The 23,967-nt window shown below is 37.9% G+C and overlaps 1 protein-coding gene across 3 annotated transcripts in view; it reads left to right on the top strand.

The window, feature by feature from the left end:
- LOC108699198 (eIF-2-alpha kinase GCN2) overlaps nucleotides 1-23,967 on the top strand; it is a 52,739-nt gene that overhangs the window by 6,447 nt on the left and 22,325 nt on the right. For 2 of the 3 annotated variants that reach the window (XM_041573302.1, XM_041573301.1), the window contains 17 exons: nucleotides 221-333; nucleotides 2,809-2,966; nucleotides 4,813-5,348; nucleotides 8,163-8,272; nucleotides 8,381-8,535; nucleotides 9,573-9,985; nucleotides 12,849-12,912; nucleotides 15,378-15,467; nucleotides 16,071-16,193; nucleotides 16,421-16,525; nucleotides 16,957-17,020; nucleotides 18,050-18,082; nucleotides 19,654-19,733; nucleotides 20,106-20,207; nucleotides 21,060-21,110; nucleotides 22,488-22,724; nucleotides 23,746-23,821. In XM_041573302.1, coding sequence (XP_041429236.1) covers nucleotides 221-333; nucleotides 2,809-2,966; nucleotides 4,813-5,348; nucleotides 8,163-8,272; nucleotides 8,381-8,535; nucleotides 9,573-9,985; nucleotides 12,849-12,912; nucleotides 15,378-15,467; nucleotides 16,071-16,193; nucleotides 16,421-16,525; nucleotides 16,957-17,020; nucleotides 18,050-18,082; nucleotides 19,654-19,733; nucleotides 20,106-20,207; nucleotides 21,060-21,110; nucleotides 22,488-22,724; nucleotides 23,746-23,821 — 2,510 coding nt within the window. The remainder of the gene's footprint in view (nucleotides 1-220; nucleotides 334-2,808; nucleotides 2,967-4,812; nucleotides 5,349-8,162; nucleotides 8,273-8,380; nucleotides 8,536-9,572; nucleotides 9,986-12,848; nucleotides 12,913-15,377; nucleotides 15,468-16,070; nucleotides 16,194-16,420; nucleotides 16,526-16,956; nucleotides 17,021-18,049; nucleotides 18,083-19,653; nucleotides 19,734-20,105; nucleotides 20,208-21,059; nucleotides 21,111-22,487; nucleotides 22,725-23,745; nucleotides 23,822-23,967) is intronic. The other variant, XM_018231111.2, reaches the window with a different exon arrangement.

Genomic DNA, 23,967 nt, shown 5'->3' on the forward strand with positions numbered 1-23,967 from the left:
AGTCAGATACTGGTTGATTAGACTTGTATGGAGAACGATGAAGAGTCGCTAGCATGGAATACAGGTGGGTAATGCATTCCACTGACATTGTAGTATGTTGTGCTGTAGTGATCCACTCACTTGCAGGATGGAGTTCATAGGATGATGTGCAATGTTTTTATTTATCATGTTTGTTTATGGTGTATATTCTTATATATGTATTCAATTCATTTGTTATCAGGCGGGACAGACAGTATTCAGTGTGCATTACTGAAGACGCCACCCTATTTGAAGTGTTAACCTTTGATCTTGGATGCAGTGGGCAAGTTGTTGTTCATAGAGGAAAGTGCCTGGGTGAGTTTCTCCTATGGATGTAAGCCAGTAGGTTTAAAGGGTTGGAAGGGCGGGGCAGTGTTTGCTGTTGTCCAGTAAGCTATAACAACCAATTAGATGTTTGCTTTCGACTGAAACTAGACCAACAAAAGGTGTTTGCCCAGTGCTGTGTTACAGAGTGGTAAGGAGAGATCATGGGGATGCAGAATTCTGTAAAAGTAAAACTTGAACCTATATATATGATCTTATTTTATAGACTTGCAGGTCCACTATTGAGCTTGATAGTTAGCAAGGCAAAGAAAGAATAGAAAAGGGAAGTGGGAGGCAGACAAGTGAGTATGTAAGCTGAATGAGGAGGAGTCATGGTAATGTAAGAGCACCACCTCTGCAGGCCTTTGGGGCAGTAGTACCAATTTACTGCTGTATAACTGACATGCCTAATCCAAGGCTGCCTTAGCTCCTGCACAGCCATGTTTGTTTGAATTCATGATGTTTGCAGTTTATTTAAAAGAATATTCACTGATTGCCTTCATAATAAAAAACACGGAAACATCAAAATTAATAGTGAATAAAGCCCTTCAAAGCCTGTTGCTTTATTGTAGCAGCATTAATAGTTTATTGTAGCAATATTTACCAAACGGTTACACCCTTTCAACACCCCCAGCCCAGCATGCAGTGGGAAAAGTTGAACCTACCTGGACAGTGACCAAAGCCCAGATTTGTGGCATCCATCTGTAGGAGTTTCCTTCATGACTTTGCCTTTTATAAACAGAATGATGGAGAGCACAAGTACAACAACAAAGACATTCTTGAAATACTAGGTTAATTCATAGGATGGGCACAGTCTACTTTTATAAGTAGTTGTATAGTGATTCTTTACATATAGAATTGGTCCCTGGCAATTTCCCTTTCAGTTGTATTCAAAGCCTTTTCCTTAATTACTGAAACACCTTCTTCCAAATTTATCATTCCTGTCTGATTTGGGTAGGCTTCTTTTCCTTAGACAGTCCTTTGTGATGAAATTGTCTAGAGCAGTGCTGTCCAACTGGTGGTCCACGACCCCTCCCTTTGTGGCCCCCCACATGAAAGTCTTCCTGCTGTGACTGCTTACCTTGTGTAAGCTTTACAAGGTATCAGTACTAAGATTAACTGGCCCAAGGCTCAGGGGCCTGTACTGTTCACACCTCAGACCCAGACTGAAAGTGCCCACATTGTTCACCTGTTCATACCTCATACAAACTGCTGGAGAGGCACCAGCATTGTGTCAGTGTATGTAGCACAGTATGAACTGTTCATCTTAGATTGGTCGTGATAGGTTTTTCTGTCTCCTGATTTATTCTGACTTCCCTATGTGTGTGCCATACTCTGGTTTCCCTATGTTCACTGTGTTCCATTCTCTGCCTGCCCTATGCTTCCTGTGTGTGCTCTACTTGGCCTGTTCTATGCGTCCTGTGTGCCATACTCTGATTGCTCTATGCTACACGTGTGTGCCATACTCTTCCTGCCCTATGCTCCTTGTGTGCCATACTCTGCCTGTCCTATGCTTCCTGTGTGTGCCATAATCTGCCTGCCCTATGCTCCTTGTGTGTGCCATACTCTGCCTGTCCTATCCTCCCTGTGTGTGCCATGCTCTGCCTATCCTATGCCTACCACACTCTGCTTGTCATATGCTTACTGTGTGTGACATACTCTGCCTGCCCTATGCTCCCTGTGTGTGTCATACTCTGCCTGCCCTATGCTCCCTGTGTGTGTCATACTCTGCCTGCCATATGCTCCCTGTGTGTGCCATACTCTACCTGTCCTATGCTACCTGTGTGTGACATAATCTGCCTGTCCTATGTTCCCTGTGTGTGCCCTTCTCTGCCTGCCCTACACTAACTGTGGAACGTGAGCCTGGTAGGGGGTTGTTCTGGGGGTGTGTAAACATTTGGAAATTGTTATTAGGGGGGCCCCTAATCATGTGCTGGGGATGCTGTGTTATCCACAGGGGAGGAGGAGGCATATGGGTTTAAGAATATGTTTTAATATTACTTACATTTTTCACATATGATTGATATCCCTGCAGTGAGCACCATTTGGTTTCGTGGTGTGCTACCACCATTAATGTGGACATGGCCTTAAAAGTTCTTGTATTAACATGGGTGTAGTTTAAAGTGGGTGTGGTTTAAAAACAGGCAGTGGTCAACACTGACTTCGATTATCAGCCGTCCATCACGTGGGTGAGAAAAATTCAGGCCCTCTGTACCACAGAAGATGGACAACAATGGTCTAGAGACTTTTAAACACTTAAGAATGTGAAACTATTGGATGCTATGCTGTTTCACTCTTGACCATACTAATCTTTATAAAACTGGATGAAATGTACAAAAAAGAGCAACAAATGAAGGTGACAAGAGTTGGCTGAGAGGTGGGGGTCTTAATCAGTTTCACACTTCAGTTGCAAATTAAACCTGCCCAAATCCTAATCATTATCAAACTGCTGTTTATACTGTGCAGGAAAAGATGAGTTGCTGGGTAAATCTGTCTACAATGGCTTGGAAATTGCTTCAGGAAACTTCGTTGTGATCTATGAATGGGTTCTGCAGTGGCAGAAAAAGATGGGCAAGTTTCTTACTAATCAAGAAAAAGAAAAGATTGACAAATGTAAAAAACAGGTAACTTCTGTACTCTCTGGTTTGCAAATAATCATCTTTAAAGGAGCACAACTGAATTACAGAAGTAATTGTGATTTAAAACTATTGTGGTGGTATTTATTACTATGATTAGGAAGGAAACAGTAGTGTTTAAATGGTGGTGACTGAACTAGTAGTAAGAAATACTGGGGAGGATATGTTACATAAAGACCATAGTATGGAGAAATGGGGATGGAGAATACTTAGGATGCCAGCACACCTCATGTTTTCCTCCAGCATTCAGCAAGACATCAGCAGATAATGCATATGTGTGTGCTTAGGTCTGTCATCTGCCTGTCTCAAATCAACTCCATATCCACACTAAATGCTGCATTACAGTCCTGTCAATGCACACACATATGGGGAATTTGAAAACCAAGTAAGTACTGATGGGCTGGGTACAGTTTAGGACAATACAATTCTGCACGTCTAATAATACGGACAGGTTCCCAATAGGTACAGAAATATGTGAGTAAACAATATACAGGTAGTAGCATGAATAAGTAATAAGGCTGAACCCATCTTGATGCAACCAATTGTAAGGCAGCAAACAGGTTAATTGTAGGAGTATTATACAGATTGTCTTATGTATAAGTATACCTATATGCATATATAGCTAAAGTTGTGTAGCTCCTGCAGAAAACATTTAAACAGAATGCTGCCATTGGAACATTGTCGCAAATAATCTTATCAAGATGTTTGTTCCAAGGAATTAATCACTGGATGTGTTGTTATACAGCCCATTACCCAATAACATGTATGATGTGCTTATAAACATTTCTGTCGGCAAAACAGACAATGCTTTTTTAAAGCGATTTTTCACCTTCCAACACTTTTTTCAGTTCAGTTGGTTTCAGATAGTTCACCAGAAATAAAGACTTTTTCCAGTTACTTTCTATTTGTGACCATTTTACTAATATTGAAGTGTACAGTTTTGTTGGGAGGGGGGCGCCGACCCTGAAAAATGTTCTAAATTGATACATTTAGTTGATACATTTCTTATCTTTGTTCCTGTTGAGCAGAATCGCAACAATCCCAGATGCTGCTGGGAAATGTATCAACTAAATGTTGCAAAATTAACAGTTTAGAGGCTGCGCCTGAATTACTGAGCTGCCAGACTCAAACACCAGAGACACACGAACATTTAAACTTAGATTTTAATTAATTTATTTATTTCTGGGTAACAATCTGATAACAACTGACCTGAAAAAGGTATTTGGAAGGTGAACAACCCTTTTAAATGTAATCTTCACTGCGAGCAGTGGGACTATTTAGTTCACCTTACTCTTTCTATAGTGAAATGGTCTGTTACTATGGCTAGTTATATGCGGGGTTTACACCAGTCACACTGACATACTGTTCCCATCACAAACCCATAAATTGCAGAAAGTGCTGGTTCCTTTCCCAATACAGGTATGGGATCCGTTATCTGGAAACCCGTTATCCAGAAAGCTCCAAATTACGGAATGGCCATCTCCTGTAGACTCGATTTTATCCAAATAATCCAAATTTTTAAAAATAATTTCCTTTTGCTCTTTAATAATAAAACAGTACCAAGTACAAGTACCTTGTACTTGATACAAACTAAGATATAATTAATCTGTATGGGAAGCAAAACCAGCCTATTGGGTTTTTTTTAATGTTTACACGATTTTCTAGTAGACATAAGGTATGAAGATGTAATTTACGGAAACATCCATTATCTGGAAAATCCCATGTCCTGAGCATTCTGGATAACAGGTCCTATACCTGTATTCTGCCCCAGACTAGCTGTATCATCCTTTTCCCAGTTTTCCCTACTGCTCACAGTGTTTTCTTTAACCAACAGATCCAGGGCACAGAAACAGAATTCAATTCCCTCATCAAACTGAGCCATCCAAACATTGTGCACTACCTCGCTATGCAAATAAAAGAGAAAGAAGATTCAATTTCTGTGGGAATTATAGCAGAACACATTAATGGTACAAAGCTTTCCAGTTACCTCGAGCAGAGTGTCCCTGTTCCCGTGGATCAACTTCGGCACTATACTGCTCAGCTGCTGTCAGCGCTGGACTATTTGCATTCTAATTCCGTGGTGCATAAAGTCTTGTGCGCCTCCAGTGTTTTGGTGACAGCTGACAGGAAAGTAAAACTGACAGACTATAGCCTTTCCAAACGCCTTGCTGACATCTGCAAAGAGGACATTTTTGAGCAAACAAAAGTTCGGTTCAGCGAGGACGCTCTGCCTAGCAAGACTGGGAAGAAAGGAGATATATGGAAGCTTGGTCTCTTGTTACTTTCACTTTCACAGGGCAACACAACCAAAGAGTATCCTGTAAAAGTGCCAAGTGAACTGCCTGCAGATTTTCAAGATTTCCTACAAAAGTGAGTTTGGCACAATCCCGGTTTCTGGCCAAAACTTGATGAAGATCTTAAGTGTTTCAGATATATTAGTCCCCATGGATAAGTTAAGCAGGATTTACATAAATCTATGTTTGGGACAGCTATTCATGCCTGTATAATCATATGAATCCACATGGCTATTACATGTTTAGAGTGCAGGTTTCCAATAAGCACTACATTGTATTTGAAGGTAAATGGAGTCAAACTCCTGCTTCATAGATGATTATAAGAAATCACTAAATATATATAAAGTCTGTCAGTGCACACTAATACTCTATCCTGCCTTTTGCTTGAACCAAATCCTAATTTGCATATGCAAATTAGGGTCAGGAAAGGAAATCACACAACTTTTTGTCACAAAACACGGAAGTAAAACATGTTTTCCCCTTCCCACCCCTAATTTGCATATGCAAATTAGGATTGGGTTCGGTATTCGGCCGAATCTTTCACGAAGGATTCGGGGGTTCGGCCGAATCCAAAATAGTGGATTTGGTGCATCCCTAAATAATGCATAACAAATAGTTGTTAGACAATAGCAGTAATTTACAACCGCAAGCTTAGAGGTGCTCATGCAAATTTCTCACCAGTTAGTGACATGATAAACCCAATTCATTAAAGGGGTTGTTCACCTTTAAATAAACTAATAGTATGATGTAGAGAGTGATATTTTGAAACAATATGCAATTGGTTTTCATTTGTTACTATTTGTGTTTAAGTTATTTAGCTTTTTATTCAGCAGCTCTCCAGTTTGCAATTTCAGCAATCTGGATGCTAATGTCCAAATTAACCTAGCAACCAAATTAACCTAGCAACCATGCATTGATTGGAATACGAATAGGAGAGAAGTCAGAAGAAGGCAGCAAATAATTCAAAAACGATGTAAAATTATGAATTGAAAAGTTGCTTAGAACTGGCCATTCTATAATATGCTAAAAGTTAATTTGAAGGTGAACCACCCCTTGAAAGGTACTTGCAATCTTTGCACTTCCATATAGTTGTGCTCATCTCCGCTCAGTCGTTCCTGCCACCCATTCCAAATTGAGCCAGACCAGACAGTAGCTATAGGTTTCCCTCAGCCCCCTTGCCTCAATAGGCGCATCACGCTTGCATCTAAAGAATCGACTGCACATCTTGCATGAACACTGGAAATGATGGTGACCAGACTTAGAAAACATTCAGAGCAATTGCATGCAATTTATGGTCAAGTGCAAATGCATTGGTTTTGATAACCTTCTCCCCGAATGCAACAATATTGGAATTTGGGGGAAAAGTTGCATTATGGGTAAAAAAATATGGCAATTGCCCTGGAACTGCACTTTATTCCTTGCACTTCGACTTTTAAATTACCTCTGATGTTTGTTATAATGGTATAATAGTAATTCCTAAGTTACATTATAGAGAACTAAATAATGGGATATTTCAAAAACCAAATCTAACTGCTGATAATGCAAGATGCAGCATCGGTATTTGCAAACAGCTGTTTGCACACGTCATGTTTCCTTGTTTTTGGTAACAATTCAACAGTGTAACAACAGATATTAATCGCTGTTTTAAGTCTCTGAGTGCAGAGAACAGAACATGTTTTCATAGAATTATACATATATGTGTGTGTGCCATTGCATTTCATTATTATTGCCATGGTTTCCTTGCATCATTTTCAATGCACATAAAACACATTTGTTAGTACAAATTCACCATGGCTATCCCGCATGTTAACATACCAAGTTTCCATGCAGTGTAACCTGATATCCAGCTGCAAGCAATTTGTCAGCCCAAAGAACAATAGGACTGTGGCTTTACAGTTATTAGGCAGTAGTATTAGGAATTAGATCAATTTTTCTGGATAGCTGCATATTGCCAGCTCGTGCCATTGCATTATAATAAGATCATTTCTTGGCTAGTGAACAGTAGAGTTTACAGCAAGTTGTTTCAGCTTTTAACAAAGCTGGTCAAGTGATGGGGAAAAAAAATATCGTTTCAGAAACAGGGTGTACCCAAATGTGGCATACATGAAAACAGGCATACTTGCTGCACACTTTAGAAGTTTAACTGTTGCAAAAATGTATTTAAAAATATATTATTGGGTGTTGCAACACTTTAACGTCTACAGTATGCTGCTGGTATTCCTGTTTGCATATGTTAATTACTCCTGTGGCCGGCATGGGTCCAACAATACAGCGCCCGAAACCATAGAAAGCTGTTTGTTCAAAGGTCCTTCGCTAGGGTTACCAGATTCAGGGGCACGTCTACTAAATGTATGTTGCAGGGCTGCACTGATTGCATGTAAAATAAATTGCAATCGGTACAGTCCTTCTAGCCTCATTTTCTATACGTGCCTGAAATTTCAAGTGACCCAGTGTGCTGAAACCCAAGGGTTTACTTCTGCCATGAAGGCAGGTGTAAAATACAGGACTTGTTGTGCACAGTGCAGTTGATGGCATGAAAATGTACTGCCAGGAACTACCTTTATTAGGCATGCACACATTTTCAGATTCAGTGTAGCATTCGGCTGGTTCAAGCTTTTTTTTCCGGCAGAATTCAGATTACACTGAGACTAGTAATAAATATTTGGGAGAATATTAGTGAATTTTATCAAACAGTTGATGTGTGGCCAACTTTACCCTTCCTCCATCACTTTTTTTTCTCATACAGCCACCATGTATGTGAAATTTCTAGCAGTAAGGACTGTTTCTATATACTTACTTGGAAGATGAGATGTGGGGTGTTTGCTTGAATCTACAGTTTTTGCTTAATATGTGTATATACTTGTTTATGTTTTCATTTTTTTTTAACTAGGTGTGTTTGCTTAGAAGACAAGGAACGCTGGACAACACAGCAGTTACTTAGTCACAGTTTTCTTAACCCTCCACCTGAGAAGAGTCCTGTAACTGAGGAATCCTCAGATGGTAGGAAAAAACCACTATCTAAGCTGCCTTTTCCTGAAACTTGTTTTTTTATAACTAAAGCAAAAAGCTATTACCCTGCATTCCATTCTGTTCTACTCTCTTTCCTAGATTATCCAGGCGACTGTACGGAGACCGTCATTCCCAGATCTTCAATTTCTAATTCCACATTCCATATTGAGTCACAAAGGCAGTTTTCTCGTTACTTCAATGAGTTTGAAGAATTACAGATGCTTGGGAAAGGTGCATTTGGTGCTGTCATTAAGGTACATTTCAGTCTTTTTATTAGAATTATCAATTGACTCTGAGCAAAAGAAAAATGTAATTCTACTTGGCTAAAAAGGCAGGGTGCACATGGTTTTGTGCTGTAGATATCATGCATTTTTGCTATTCTGGACTCCAGAGTAGCCTAAATTAGCCCTACAGTCAAGACTGAAGACCCAAAGAAGACTTCAAGCTCCAGAGTTGTACTCACCAATATTCACAAAGCATCACTGATGCTCACTAAACCTTTTCCAAAGGCCTTCATAATGTTTGTCTTGCCTTGACATTTTGAAACTCTGAATCAAATATTTTTTCTTTGGATCATTTCATCAGCCTGGGGGTCCCAAAACAGTAATTAACTTACACATGTTCCAGAAGCTGTTGGGAGACATCAGTGAAATGCTGTTGCAAAACTACATGGTTTTAAAACAGTTTAATTTGTAGAGCTAATTGTTTTGCTAAAATTTTTGGAACTTAGTTATACAAAAATATTGTGAATGTCTCCCAGTAGCTACATGGACATTTGCTGTGGTCTAAACATTCAGTTAAAGGGGTGGTTCACCTTTATGTTAACATTTAGTATGTTTTTGAATAATTTGACTTATTTTTCTGACTCTTTCCAGCTTTCAATTGTGGGTCATTGACCCCTTCTTAAAAACAAATGTAAGGCTACACATGTATTGTTACTGCTACTTTTTATTACTCCTCTTTCTATTTGGGCCTCTCCTATTCATGTTCCACTCTATTATTCAAATTAATGCATGGTTGCTAGGATAATTTGGACTCTAACAACCAGATTGCTGAAATTGCAAACTGGAGAGCTGCAAAAAAAACCCCATAAATAACTCAAAAGCCACAAATAATAAAAAATGAAAACAAATTGCAAATTGTCTCAGATTATCGCCCTCTACATCATAGTAAAGTTCATTCAAAGGTGACCAATCCTTTAAGAAAGATGGAAAAAAATCATCGGCACTTAAAGGGATAACATAATTGATTGATTCATGAATATAGTATTTGAATATTTGTCTGGTTTCAGGTTCAGAACAAACTGGATGGTTGTTATTACGCTGTGAAAAGGGTACTAATCAATCCTGCGAGTAAACAATTCCGTAGAATTAAGGGGGAAGTAACACTGTTGTCTCGACTCAACCATGAGAACATTGTAAGGTACTATAATGCATGGATTGAGAAACACGAGCATCCATCTTCTACTCCAAAATGTGAAACACACGAGGAAAAGAAAGTGACTGTAAAGTCAGAACTAATTGTAAAGAATGAACTGGGATTGATGGATGATATTGAAGAAAATGCACCAGCCCCCATATTAACCAGCTCTGTAGAATGGAGTACATCTTGTGAGCGATCATCCAGTGCGCACTGTAATAATGGGGATCAAGATTCAAGTGATGAAGATGATGATGAAGAGGGAGTGTTTTCACCATCATTCTTGTATGTATTATAGACTCTGTTCATGTAATAGGATTAGCGATGCACTGAATTTAAGGATTAAATCTGGATTACAAAAGGTCAGGTCCCAAACCAAATCAAACCCTAATTTACGTATGAACATTAGCAAAATCAAAAAAAAAAAATTCACAGCATGAGAAAAATAATCGGCAGTCTAAAGTCACATGGCATTTAATGTTTCCATTTGGAACCTGGAATTCTGTGCATCCTTAGATTAGATGATGTAAATGTATGTACTGTATATAAAGGAATGTGCAGTGTAGCGCTACAGCTCTGTGAAAGGGAGAAAAACTGTGCGTTATTAATCATACTTTGGGTACATTTATGTTATTGTATAAGGCCATTACTGCACATCGAGCTGTATGGTTGAGTAGTAACTCTGCAAGTGGTTTGCAGTAATGTAAAGGACCTGTTATCCAGAATGGTCAGGACCTTGGGTTTACTTGATTAGGGATCTTTCTGTACTTTTGATCTTCATACCTTAAGTCTGCTAAAAATCATTTAAACATTAAATAAGCCCAATACGATTAAGTATGACTTATATCTTAGAACCAAGTACAATACACTGTTCTATTATTACAGCGAAAAAGTAAATCATTTTTGAAAATTTTAATTATTTGATTAAAATGAGACCATCTATGGGAGATGGTCTTCCCATAATTCAAAGCTTTGTGCATAATAGGTTTCCAGATAACAGATCCTACACCTGTAAAACACATCATCAGTTTAAAGGACCAGTAACATCAAAAAATGAAAGTGTTTTAAAGTAATAAAAATATAATGTAGTGTTGCCCTGCACTGGAAAGACTATTGTGCTTACTACTATTGTTTATATAAACAAGCTGCTGTGTAGCAATTGGGGCAGCCATTCAAAGGAGAAAAGGCTCAGGTCACACAGCAAATAAGCTCTGTAGAACATAATGGTGTTATCTTTTATCCACTATTTAACCTTTGCCATATAGCTTTTTTTCAATTTCCACCATTGCTACACAGCAGCTTGTTTTTTATAAACTATAGTAGTGTTTCTGAAGCAAACAGATTGGGTTTACCAGTACAGAGCATTTTTTAATGTTACTGTTCCTTTAATAAGGCATCAGCATATCTTCTGCACTGTGTAGCTAGCTGCTCATCGAACCTGAGACAAGGTCACACCATATTACTTATTTGCCAAAAAAATGAATGGAATATTATAGTTAAATATTTACATAGTTAAATCGGGTTGAAAAAAGACAAAGTCCATCAAGTTCAACCCCTCCAAATGAAAATCCAGCATCCTTACACACACCCCTCCCTACTTGCACATAAATTATATATACCCATACCTATACTAACTATAGAGATTAGTATCACAATAGCCTTTGATATTATGTCTGTCCAAGAAAGTATCCAAGCCATTCTTAAAGGCATTAACTGAATCAGCATCACAACATCACCCGGCAGTGCATTCCACAACCTCACTGTCCTCACCGTGAAGAACCCCTACGTTGCTTCAAATGAAAGTTCTTTTCTTCTAGTCTAAAGGGGTGGCCTCTGGTACGGTGATCCACTTTATGGGTAAAAAGGTCCCCTGCTATTTGTCTATAATGTCCTCTAATGTACTTGTAAAGTGTAATCATGTCCCCTCGCAAGCGCCTTTTTTCCAGAGAAAACAACCCCAACCTTCACAGTCTACCCTAATAATTTACGTCGTCCATCCCTCTAACCAGTTTAGTTGCACTTAGTCTCTGCACTCTCTCCAGCTCATTTATATCCCTCTTAAAGGGATACTGTCATGGGAAAAAAAGATTTTTTCAAAATAAATCAGTTAATAGTGCTGCTCCAGCAGAATTCTGCACCGAAATCCATTTCTCAAAAGAGCAAACAGATTTTTTTATATTCAATTTTGAAATCTGAAATGGGGCTAGACATTTTGTCAATTTCCCAGCTGCCCCTGGTCATGTGACTTGTGCCTGCACTGTAGGAGAGAAATGCTTTCTGGCAGGCTGCTGTTTTTCCTTCTCAATGTAACAATGTGTCTCAGTGGGACATGGGTTTTTACTATTGAGTGCTGTTCTTAGATCTACCAGGCAGCTGTTATCTTGTGTTAGGGAGCTGCTATCTGGTTACCTTCCCATTGTTCTTTTGTTTGGCTGCTGGGGGGGAAAAGGGAGGGGGTGATACCAACTTGCAGTACAGCAGTAAAGAGTGATTGAAGTTTATCAGAGCACAGGTCACATGACTTGGGGCAGCTGGGAAATTGACAATATGTCTAGCCCCATGTCAGATTTCAAAATCGAATATAAAAAAATCAGTTTGCTCTTTTGAGAAATGGATTTCAATTCAGAATTCTGCTGGAGCAGCACTATTAACTGATTTATTTTGCAAAAAAAATCTTTTCCCATGACAGTATCCCTTTAAGGACTGGAGTCCAAAACTGCACTGCATACTCCAGATGAGGCCTCACCAGGGACCTATAAAGAGGCATAATTATGTTTTCATCCCTTGAGTTAATGCCCTTTTTTATGCAAGACAGAACTTTATTTGCTTTAGTAGCCACAGAATGACACTGCCCAGAATTAGACAACGTGTTATCTACAAAAACCCCAAGATCCTTCTCATTTAATGAAACTCCCAACACACTGCCATTAAGTGTATAACTTGCATTTATATTATTTTTGCCAAAGTGCATAACCTTGCATTTATCAACATTGAACATTATCGCTGCTTATTTTCATTTACAAAGACCTTACATTTTTTTAAGCATTTTGCAAAAGGTATTTTTTAATCAAATATGTGCTTCATTATTCATGTTAAAATAGTTGTTTTTTTAATCTTTTTGTAATGTTTAATTAAATTTTTCTTTCAGGCCTGGGACTGATTCTGATAGTGAAATCATATTTGAGAATGAAGATGGCAATAGTCCAGATCAGGTATGTATTGTTTTGTTTGAAGAAAACATGATGCGTGAAGAACCGATCATGAATTGAGGAGAATTTTATGTTGGCAAAAGGCAGTGGCCACAAGGCAGGGATCTGTTTCAGATTTATCAGTATGTGCCTTTAGTGGTGTAGTTAGAGGCCCATTGGTCCCAGTGCAAACTGTGATGGATAATTATAGTACTAGAGAGTGTTGTCCTTCCTCAATTGTCCGGCAAACTTAGGGAACTGTTGGATGCAGACCTAACTCTTAGTGAGCTATATGAAGCTAATGACTCATTTCCAACCCGGAAAACTCCTGGCCCAGATGGCCTCCCAATAGAGCTCTATAAAAGGCTCAAAGAAATCATTGGCTCACACCTACTTCAAATGCTACAAACGCCATGCAGGAAGGACACCTCCCTCCTTCACTATATGAAGCTTCCATAGAACTATTGCATAAACCAGGCAAAGATCCCACACACATGGACGCTTATCGTCCTATATCCCTGCTGTCAACAGATATTTAGATATTAGCAAAACTATTAGCACACAGAATAAACAAAGTTATCCACACAATAAATTCAGAGGATCAAACAGGCTTTATGCCAGGTAAAACGACTGCTCTTAACATCAGAAGGCTCTACCTAAATCTAACCACTAAACATGACAACTGTGGCCAGAGAGCAGTTGCCGCCTTAGATATAACTAAGGCGTTTGACACTGTTGAATGGCCTTATTTGTGGTCAATTTTAGAGCACTTCAACTTCGGCCCTAGATATTGTAAATAGATACAAATCATGTACCACTCCCCTAAGGCCGCTACAATTACAAATGGCACCAGTTCCAAAAAATTCCCACTTAAAAGAGGCACGAGACAGGACTGTCCGATGTCCCCTCCTCTTTTCGCCTTAGCTATGGAGCCATTCGCACAAGCAATCAGACAACTCACAGACTTTACGAATTGGCGATTAAGAAACAGAGAGGAGCGTATACAGCTATATGCTGATGATACCCTAATTTATTTGGGAGATCTGGGGTCCTTCCTGTGCAGCCTTATTGATTTGACAACACGATTTGCGCATCTTTCGGGACTGGTCACCAGTGTCGCTAAATCTAATATCCTACAGGTAGACACTCTGCAGGCACAAGGGGAACTGGTGAACTCCCCTTTAGTTCACCAGTTCACTTATTTAGGAGTGGTGATTAATTTGCCCATCTCTGAATTTTCTAACACAAATTTTTTGCCATTGATGGCGACTATATATAAAAAAAAAATAGCATGGGAATCCCTGATGTTAAGCCCAATGGGCAGAGTACAATGATCCTTCTACCCAAATTGACCTATGTTCTTCTCCAAGCCTCTTCTAATTAAAAAAATTTTTTTCACAAAAATAGACTCAACTTTCAGGCAACTGATATGGGCTGGCTCGCACCCTGTTCTGAGTTTAAGCACGTTACATGGCAGAGCAATTAAGTCACTTAACTGCTTGGGTAGAGGGATCATTCCACCAGTCACTATACTAATTACACAAGCACAGTAACCCCATTTCAATGGCTTTTTATTAAGAAACCACAAGCACCTGCATAGCGAAATCAGATAATGCTTTACATGCGTTTTATTTGGGGAAAAGCCACGCAACTCGCAATGGTTAACAAACTACTCCCCCAGACTCCTTTATGGGATAACCAATGCTTCCCAGGTATTGCTAAATTGGGTTGAAACCATATATGGGAAAGGTGTGGGATTCTCACAATAGGAGAAGTTTGGCAGGAGGACACAATGGTTCCTTTTGAAACATTGCAAGGGAAGCGTGTTGGTTGTGACACCTGGGATTGCACAGCCTTGGCGCATTACTGGGCAGAGGTCCTCGATACGTTCGATATAATTCTATAGACGCAGCTCCTTAGAACTGCAAGTGTATGCCTTTTTGGAATTGGTCTTAATCACACCTTCACATACCTACAGGGAATTTTTATCAAAGAGAGTTTATTCTTAGCAAAGAAACTCATTACAAGGAAATGGAAGGACCCCTTACTTCCCACCTCCGCACAGTGGATCCAGGAGGTTAAACATATGTGCAATCTTGAGAGCCTCATATACCAAAACAGAGGTAGCATTCAGAAATATCATAACATTTGCGATAAATGGTTGGAGTGGCTGCAGAATTATTATAATAACGGAAAACCTGATACAAGTTGTTTTAAGGATGTACCTTGCTTGCCGGTAGTTCAATATGTCTATTGTATTAACGTTGCCTTCATATTACATTCAATACCTACATTAAGAAATGTTTAATGTGTGATATGCTAAACATTGTATGTAATAGTATTTTACTGTGATTTCAATAAACCACGCCTGAATTTAAAAAAAAAAAAAAAAAAAAAAAAGAGAGAGTGTTGTCCTTTCAACATGGCGCATGTTGTTTTACCTTTCATGTAGGTTCTAACACAAAACTTTTTTTTCACAATCTAATTAGGATGAAGAATGTGACAAGAACAATTTAGAAGGCCACAAAGCTGCAGCCAATGAGATTGTGACTCAGGCAGTGCATTATTTATATATTCAGGTATGAATCAGATACTGCACAAATATTGCTACATGCTTTACTTGTAGTTGCTGTACCGATGGATTTAAAAGGATAGCAAACCCCCTTTTCAAAATGAGTTTGATGAATAACGCTTGTGCTGAACATACTTTTTCTTATTGTTTTAATTTGAAGCCAAACCAGGTTTGGCCATTGCAAGGGTAGATAATTAGATAAACAGATGTCCATTATGCAGCTTTAATTTTCCTGTTTGCCCAGTTTAGCTAAAGAAATAGCAGAAACCATAGATTTTCTAAACTCACTTTAAAAAGTGGATGAACTGCCCCTTTGGTGAAAAAGTGCAAAACAAAAGCATGTAAAATGGAAAAGTGCTTTAGTGATGACACTATAGCATTGTCATATACAATAAATGCACTCAATAACTACTTTGGTGCACTTTTTCCATTTTTCAACACTGAAAATAAACGAGAAGTGTAGAGGTTTTCTGCACCATTTATTTTTCTTTTGCACTTTTTATTGGTTACTTCTTCATTTGTGTATACTGTATGTACACAAATAAAGATATATATATTGTTTAAATCGTATCTTTTTTTCAGTTTTGAAAGCTTGCATTTTCTCTTTTAGATGGAATACTGTGAGAGAAGCACCTTGCGGGACACAATAGACCAAGGACTACATATGGATGTCAGCAGAATGTGGAGACTGTTTCGTGAGATTTTGGATGGATTGGCCTATATTCACGAGCAAGTACGTAGAAATAGATGTCTAAATGTATAGACTTTATTAGTTAAAATCTTTAATAGGTTGCTACATTTGCTGGGATTATTATATTTTTTTAAACAATTGCTCAAACACTGTGCATTCAGTTTCTTAATCTGCTCCCTAACGGTTTATATTGCCGGTGAGATTATGGATTGGCCTGTTATCCATTGTTCTCGTATTATGTCATATGTATCATTTGTTTTACTCCACAGGGAATGATTCACAGGGACCTAAAGCCAGTCAATATCTTTTTAGATTCAGAAGATCATGTCAAAATAGGAGATTTTGGGCTAGCAACAGATCACCCAGCATCATTTGTAAGTGTTTTATTAAATGTTCTTCAGAGTATTACTGGAATTGCTGTGTCAGTCTATAGAGATATTAATTGAATTTTCCTATTTATATTTGATGATTATGACATAAATAAATACTGTGGTTACCAGTTACAAATTCCCCAGTTACATCTAAATAATTACTGAAATAATCAGAGTTATGGCTGTCTCCTCAACCATTCTTGACTGTCATTGCAGCATATTGACTGCTGTGTAGGCATAAAACTATATACACCCCATATGTGATCGTAAATTAGGGGAAATTTACTTTTAAACAGCTGGGGAGCCACAGTTGACTATCCCCAGGCTTTATAAATGTCAGCTTTTAGCAAACCTTACTTCAACAGAATGGCCTTAGTCATGGATTATCATACAGTACATATACATGCGTATTTACATTCTTATTTTTATTCTAGACTGAACCAGCACAAGGAGAAGAGGGTCAGGTGCATTCTGACTTGGTTAAAGTTGATCCTGAAGGTAATGTAGCATATTGCACCCACCTAGATAGCTTGTGCTATCCCCTTATAAATGGGGATAGATGCTGTGTGGACATGAGAATTGCTGTATTAAAGGGGTTGCTCATCTTCCAACACTTTTTTCAGTTTAGTTTTTTTCATATAGTTCACCAAAAATAAAGTATTTTTCCAATTATTTTCTATTTGTTTTTCTAATGCTGATGTTTAAATTATGTCTTTTTGAAGGAGCTCTGATAACGGGGGGGGGGGGGGTCACCGACTCTGTAAATTGTTCTAAATTGATACATTTATTAATACATTTCTTATTTTTGTTCCTGCAGAACACTATCCAAGTTTCATTAAAAGCAGCAGTTAGAATTGATACAGTAGTTACTAATATTCCACAGATGTTGCTGAGAAATGGAGCAACTAATGTAGCAAATTGTAACCGTTCAGATTCTGTACCTGGATTACTGAGCTGCCAGACTGTAACGGGAAACATTAAATTTTAAATTTCAGTTTTGTAAGAACAGTCAAAAATAGTGATAGTGATTGAAAAAAGTAATTATTTCTGAAATAATTTCTTTAAATCTGAAAACAACTGAACTGAAAAAAGTGTTTGGAAGGTGAACAGCCCTTTGAAGAATACAATCAATTGAAACTGAATTTAGCGACTTTTTTTTTTTACAAAGTTTATATAAAATTAAAAAAGAAATTTTGAGAACACGTTGTAAGAGTATCTGCAGTAGTAAATATTGTGCTGATAATAACCCTTTAAATATTCTTATTTTTCAGTGGTGGAATTATCCAGTACTGTAGCATAAAACAACCATAGCTTTGAACTTCTCTCTCCTTTTTTTAAATGAATGTAGTGTTTCCAGCACTAATTAAATGTATTGTCAATGTTTGTGTTCGTGCATGCAAAAAAAAAAGTGATGGTGGCCATTTAAATGTTGGCCACATTCCAAATATGTTTTGTTAGATTCAGACTGTGAAGCATTTTAGTAGCTCCTTTCTGAATTACTTCTATTTTATTAATGTCTTTTTGTAGACAGGGCCTCAACAATTGGTTGCAGTATTCAAGGTGAGGTCTCTGCAGTGATTGGTGGCAATATAACTAGTGTCTATCTGCTACTAATACACTCTGCCAAAGCCTAGTGATCTGCTTGCTTTTTTCGAAAGCGGCCCTTTATCAGCTTTTATAATTTGGAAATTGTTGTTTAACAGTGGCTAGCTAATGAATTTAAACACTTACCTGCCCTACAGTGTTTGCTGTCAAGTATAATGCACTCTTAAGCTGGCCATAGACGCAAAGATTTTCGGATCATGTGTGGAGTGTCCCGACATCTGTCGTGCCATGCTGATCGGTCGTTCGGACAGGTTATAAAATTGTTGTCGGCTGCCGATAATATCTCTGCGTGTATTGCCGATCTGCCGATCTTCAGTGGGAGACTGTCACTAGCTTTTGTCGGACATAACTTTCGTATGATTGCTGTAGGGGCAGAACATCGGCTGATCTGTTCTTTTTCTACTTTATTTGATATGAAAGGTTAGTGGCAGGTCGGGAGATAGAGAAGTCCGATCGTTTGAGGATTTGAACGATCGGATCTTTGCATCTATGGCCAGCTTAAGAGCTCACCACAAGGAAAGCTCATCCATGCTCTTTTTATTCCAATGGGATTTTTAGAGGTATATTTAATAAATGTGAATAGCTTTCACTTGTTGATACAAATGCCTCTAGAAATCCCACTGCAATGAATAGAGTGGAGGATTTTCCTGTGGTGAAATCTAATTTCACACTTCCTTATCTAAGCACCCTTTTGATTTGATATCTAAAAAGGAAAACGCAGAGTTGTCTTTTCCTATAATAAAAAGCTTCCCCCTGCTTCTATGTGTGCTGCTTGCTGTAGCTTTTTCCATCAAGCCTTTGTCAACACTTTTTTCCTAGATTTTCCAAATGTTTCGTCTTGTTCTATAAAGCAAGGCCCACACTAGTATATGTAAGATGTATATCCATGGACTAGCTGTTTGGTTCAATAACTTGATTGATTTATTACTAATTATTTGAGTGTTGCAGTAGTAGAATTTGTGGAAATATAGGTATCTAGGCTGTTACAGTCATAAATAAGATGAAATATATCAGAAGAATTTCTTCAGTGTAACTGTTATCTGTTTTTTTTGTATTGTCTTAAAACATTTACCTGCCCCTGCAATGTTTGCTGTCAGGGGCATCAAAGTCAAATAAAATAATTATAATTGATCACAAATATGCAGAGAGAGTATGAGAACCCATATCAGATATGTCCACCTTTTTGTGCCAGAACAGCAGGAAAACGCTCCTATTCACTTCTTTATCTGCCTATGAAACATACGTTGACCAACATGGTGCCTGATTCCCAAACCAGCAATTTACCATAAGCAGACTGCTTATTACCCTACTTACATGGCTCTTTAAGTGGGATGATCAATTTCTACAAACTATGTTATTATGTACTATGTAACACCTATGTTAAACAGGATTTATAAGGCTCTTCTTGGTTTAATACCTCACGTTACTCGGTTAACAATCAACACTAATACACTAAGCAATAGTACACTTACTTCTGTAATCATTTAGGTTATTAGAGTGAAAACACTTGTATCCTGCTTTAATAGGAAAACTCACTGGCATGGTTGGCACTGCCTTGTATGTGAGCCCTGAAGTTCAAGGAAACACCAAAGCTTCATATAACCAGGTAAGTATAGGTGTATAGAATTAAAGGACCAGTTGCTCCAATAAAATAAAAGTAATTCAAATGAAAATAATTCATTGTTACCCTGCACTGGTAAAAAAAAGTGTTTTTGCCTCAGCAGCAATAGTATGTTTTATATAAATAAGCTGCTGTGTAACCACGGGGGCATATATTTATGTTGAAATTGGGATATAGGGCATATAGATATAGATAACAAATAAGTTGTTTAGGAAATGCTGGGTCAAAAGTCATTCATGACACTACAGAAAAATAGAATGAAGACCTTATTTATGTATCTGTGCACAACATGGATTTACTGTTATTTCTTCCACCATGGTAAAATGCTTACTTCTGTCTATTCTCCTGTGTCCTTAGAAAGTGGACCTGTACAGCCTGGGTATAATATTATTTGAGATGTCCTACCGGCCCATGGACACCAGTTCTGAACGTATCTCTGTGTTAAGCAAACTTAGACAGGTAAATCTGAGATAAATAATATGCACTCTTTTGTAAATCTACATACCTCTAAATGGATGAGCATTGTATAACAGCACACACTCCACATTATTATATTATATTATATATTTAATGTTTTAGTACTTATATTAGACTAACAAGTATGGCTATGTTGGAAATTGTTCAACTACATATAATAGCTGCAGGTTGGAAATCCATAATTTTAGCTTTAAAGGGGTGGTTCGCCTTTAAGTTAACATTTAGTATTTTATATAATGGCCAATTCTAAGTGACTTTTCAATTTGTCTTCATTATTTATTTTTTATAGTTTTTTAATGATTTGCCTTCACCTTCTGATTTCCAGCTTTCAAATGGTGGTCACTGACACCATCTAAATGCTCTTTTAGGCTACAAATGTACTGATATTGCTACTTTTTATCACTCACATTGCTATTCAGTCCCTCTCTGAATTATAGTCTCTTATTCAAATCAATGCTGATTGTATTAGGGTAATTTGGACCCTAGCAATCAGATTGCTGAAATTACAAACTCAAAAACCACAAATAATACATTTTTTTTAAATCCAATTGAAAATTTTCTCAGAATATCACTCTCTACATTATACTAAAAGTTAACACAAAGGTGAACAACCTTTTTAAGCTTTCCCTGCATTAATGTGTGCCCTACACTATCTCTGTAGTCTCTGTTTGTCTGTCTATCTCTGTCTGCTGTGGCATATTATGGGCTGACACCTAACTTGTACGATATAGTGGCAATTATGGTGATACATTAGGATTAAAGCTGGTGGCACATCTGTGAAAAAGTGTTGCACAAGCCAACTTACATTAACTATTAAATATATTATTTTTGCAGGCATTGATTGTGTTCCCAGGTGATTTTGAAACAACAGAAAATGAAAAACAGGTAAAACATAATACTGCTAAGGGATACTTTATCTTGAAACCTGATATCCAGAAAGCTCAGAATTACGGGAAGGCCATCTCTCATAGGGTCCTTTTTAAGCAAATTATTACAATTTTTAAACATGATTTTCTTTCTCTGTAATAATAAACACTTGTTACTAACTTGATAGTGATTAAACTGCATGTATATATATTGGTGGAAAAGCATTCCGGATATGTTTTCATCTTACTGAAGATGTTTGCATCAAAGACGGACATTTGTTGCTATTTCAGGCAAGACTGGCATCTGTAGGGCTTTCCTAACCAGTGTCTGCACTTTACAGGCCAGTGTCATAAGTTTTGTAGCCTGGATAACCTGCCGTTCATGCCCCTCGCACCTTGCACATGCATGCTCAAAATCCCTGGGGGTTTCACCCACCTATTAACTTTTTCTTGGCTCCAGCGGGCCCAATTGCCCCCAAAATTTCAGGCCCGTGGCTTATGGTTAAGTTGTTAAAGTGCTGCCCACTGCCCTATTGTCACTGACCCCATCCATATATGAGTCATCAGCAGGGGGTCAGGTGTAGATAATAAAGAAGAGGAGGACTTTGAGGTGGATTGGGTGCATGTAAGTGTCTGCTTCGGATTGAAAAATTTCAAACTCACTGATCACTATACCAGTAATTCAGTTAATTTTAAAAAGCAAATTCTGATGTGGTATGCAGTTTTCTAGCTCGTAGTACTCGATATTGCAGCCAATTGCAAGACAGCATTGATAATAGAAAGTACTTTACTTCAGGTGTCAACTCCTCCTGTCAGTAATGAAGAGTGTAAGGCCTTCAACCCATCTGGATTTAAACAGTAACACCAAAAAATGAAAGTTTTTTAAAGTAATTAAAATATAATGTACTATTGCACTGCACAGAGACACTACTTTTGTTTATATAAATAATCTGCTGTTTAGCCATGGGCCAACTATTCAAAGCTGAAAAAGGAAAAAAAGACCATAGCAGATAACAGAGAAGCTATGTAGAATACAATGGAATTCTACAGAAATTGTTATCTACTATGTAGCCTGTGCCCTTTTTCAGCTTTGAATGACTGCCCCATGACTAAACAGCAGTTTACTTATATAAACGACAGCAGTCTTTCTGAAGTGAACATACTAGTTGCACCAGTGCAGCACAACAGTACATTATATTAATCACTTTCACCTTTTGGTGTTACTGTTCCTTTAAATGGATACTCTTACCTGAAAAATTGCAACAGGATATGTGAAACGTGTAATAAGATCAGTGTTAAAAAGTATTTAAATTTTTTTTTATAAAATTTCTATCTCAATAAGAAAAACATGAGTGTTACATTTTGCAATATTTATTAATTTAATTACATTTTGTAGAAAAAAGTGATTACTTGGCTCCTGAATCATGACCCAGCATCCCGTCCCACAGCTATGGAATTGCTTAAGTGCGATCTTTTGCCCCCACCACATCTAGAAGAGTCTGAGCTCCATGAAGTTCTCCACCATACCTTGGCCAATATCGATGGGAAAGCTTATCGCACAATGATGAGCCAGATCTTCGCCCAGCGCATTTCACCTGCTATGGACTATACATATGATAGTGATATATTCAAGGTATCTATATTTACTCTTTAAATATTGCGTCTGGTGTTTGTTACAGGTTCTGCTGATGCCATTTCAGAAGCTCAAGCAAGCAACCTAGACTTTTACTATGTGTTATGTACTAAGGCTTCATAGGACCTCGGCAACAGTGCTTATTTCACTGGTTTCTCTGAAACAGTATTGTTCTAAAATAAATGTCTACTGGTCCTAAAGCACTAGGTCAGGAATTCATTGATTAAAGGAGTTGTTCACCTTTAAATTAAATTTTAGCATGACGTAGAGCAGGAATCCCCAACCTTTTGAACTTGTGAGCAACATTCAGATGTAAAAGGAGTTGGGGAGCAACACAAGCATGAAATATGTTCTTGGGGTGCCAAATAAGTGCTGTGATTGGCCATTTGGTAGTCCCTATGTGGATTGTCAACCTACATTGAGGCTCTGTTTGGCAGTACAGTTGGTTTTTATACAACCAAAACTTGCCTCCAAGCCTGGAATTCAATAATAAGCACCTGCTTTGAGGCCACTGGGAGCAACATCCAAGGGGTTGGAGAGCAACATGTTGCTCACAAGCTACTGGTTGGGGATCACTGACGTAGAGAGTGATATTAAAATCAGTGGCAAATTGTCTTAGAATATTTTATTATTTGTGTTTTTTGAGTTATTTAGCTTTTCATTCAGCAGCTCTCCAGTTTGCAATTTTCATTTCCAAATTACCCTAGCATTGATTTCTATAAGAGACTGGAATTTAAATAGGAGAGGGCCTGAACAGAAAGATGAGTAATAAAAAGTAGCAATAACTATAGATATGTAGTCTTGCAGAATATTTGTTTTTAGATGGGGTCAGCGACCCTTATGTAAATGCTGTAAACAACAGAAGGCGGCAAATAATTAAAAAACAATGCAAAAGAAAAAATGAAGGCCTATTGAAAAATTGCTTAGAATTAGCCATTCTTAACTTAAAGGTTAACCACCCCTTTAATGACTGAGAAAATAATAGTTGAAAGCAATACAGTGGTTTGTTTTTTTCTTCCAGGGGAGTTTCTCAGTCCGTTCTGTTAGAATCCATCATTATGTTTGTGAGGCAGTCTGCAGGATATTTAAAAGACACGGTAAGCACAAATTCACCCTGAAGTTTTCTACTTATGTGATGCAGTTATCTTGTAATGTCATTGTTTGATTTTATATAGTGTCACTTCATCACAAGAAAATAGCTCAGTAATAAGGGGAAACCTGTGTTTAGTCACTGGGGGTTTTA

The sequence above is a fragment of the Xenopus laevis genome, chromosome 8L, assembly GCF_017654675.1.
Source record: "Xenopus laevis strain J_2021 chromosome 8L, Xenopus_laevis_v10.1, whole genome shotgun sequence".
Taxonomy (NCBI): domain Eukaryota; kingdom Metazoa; phylum Chordata; class Amphibia; order Anura; family Pipidae; genus Xenopus; species Xenopus laevis.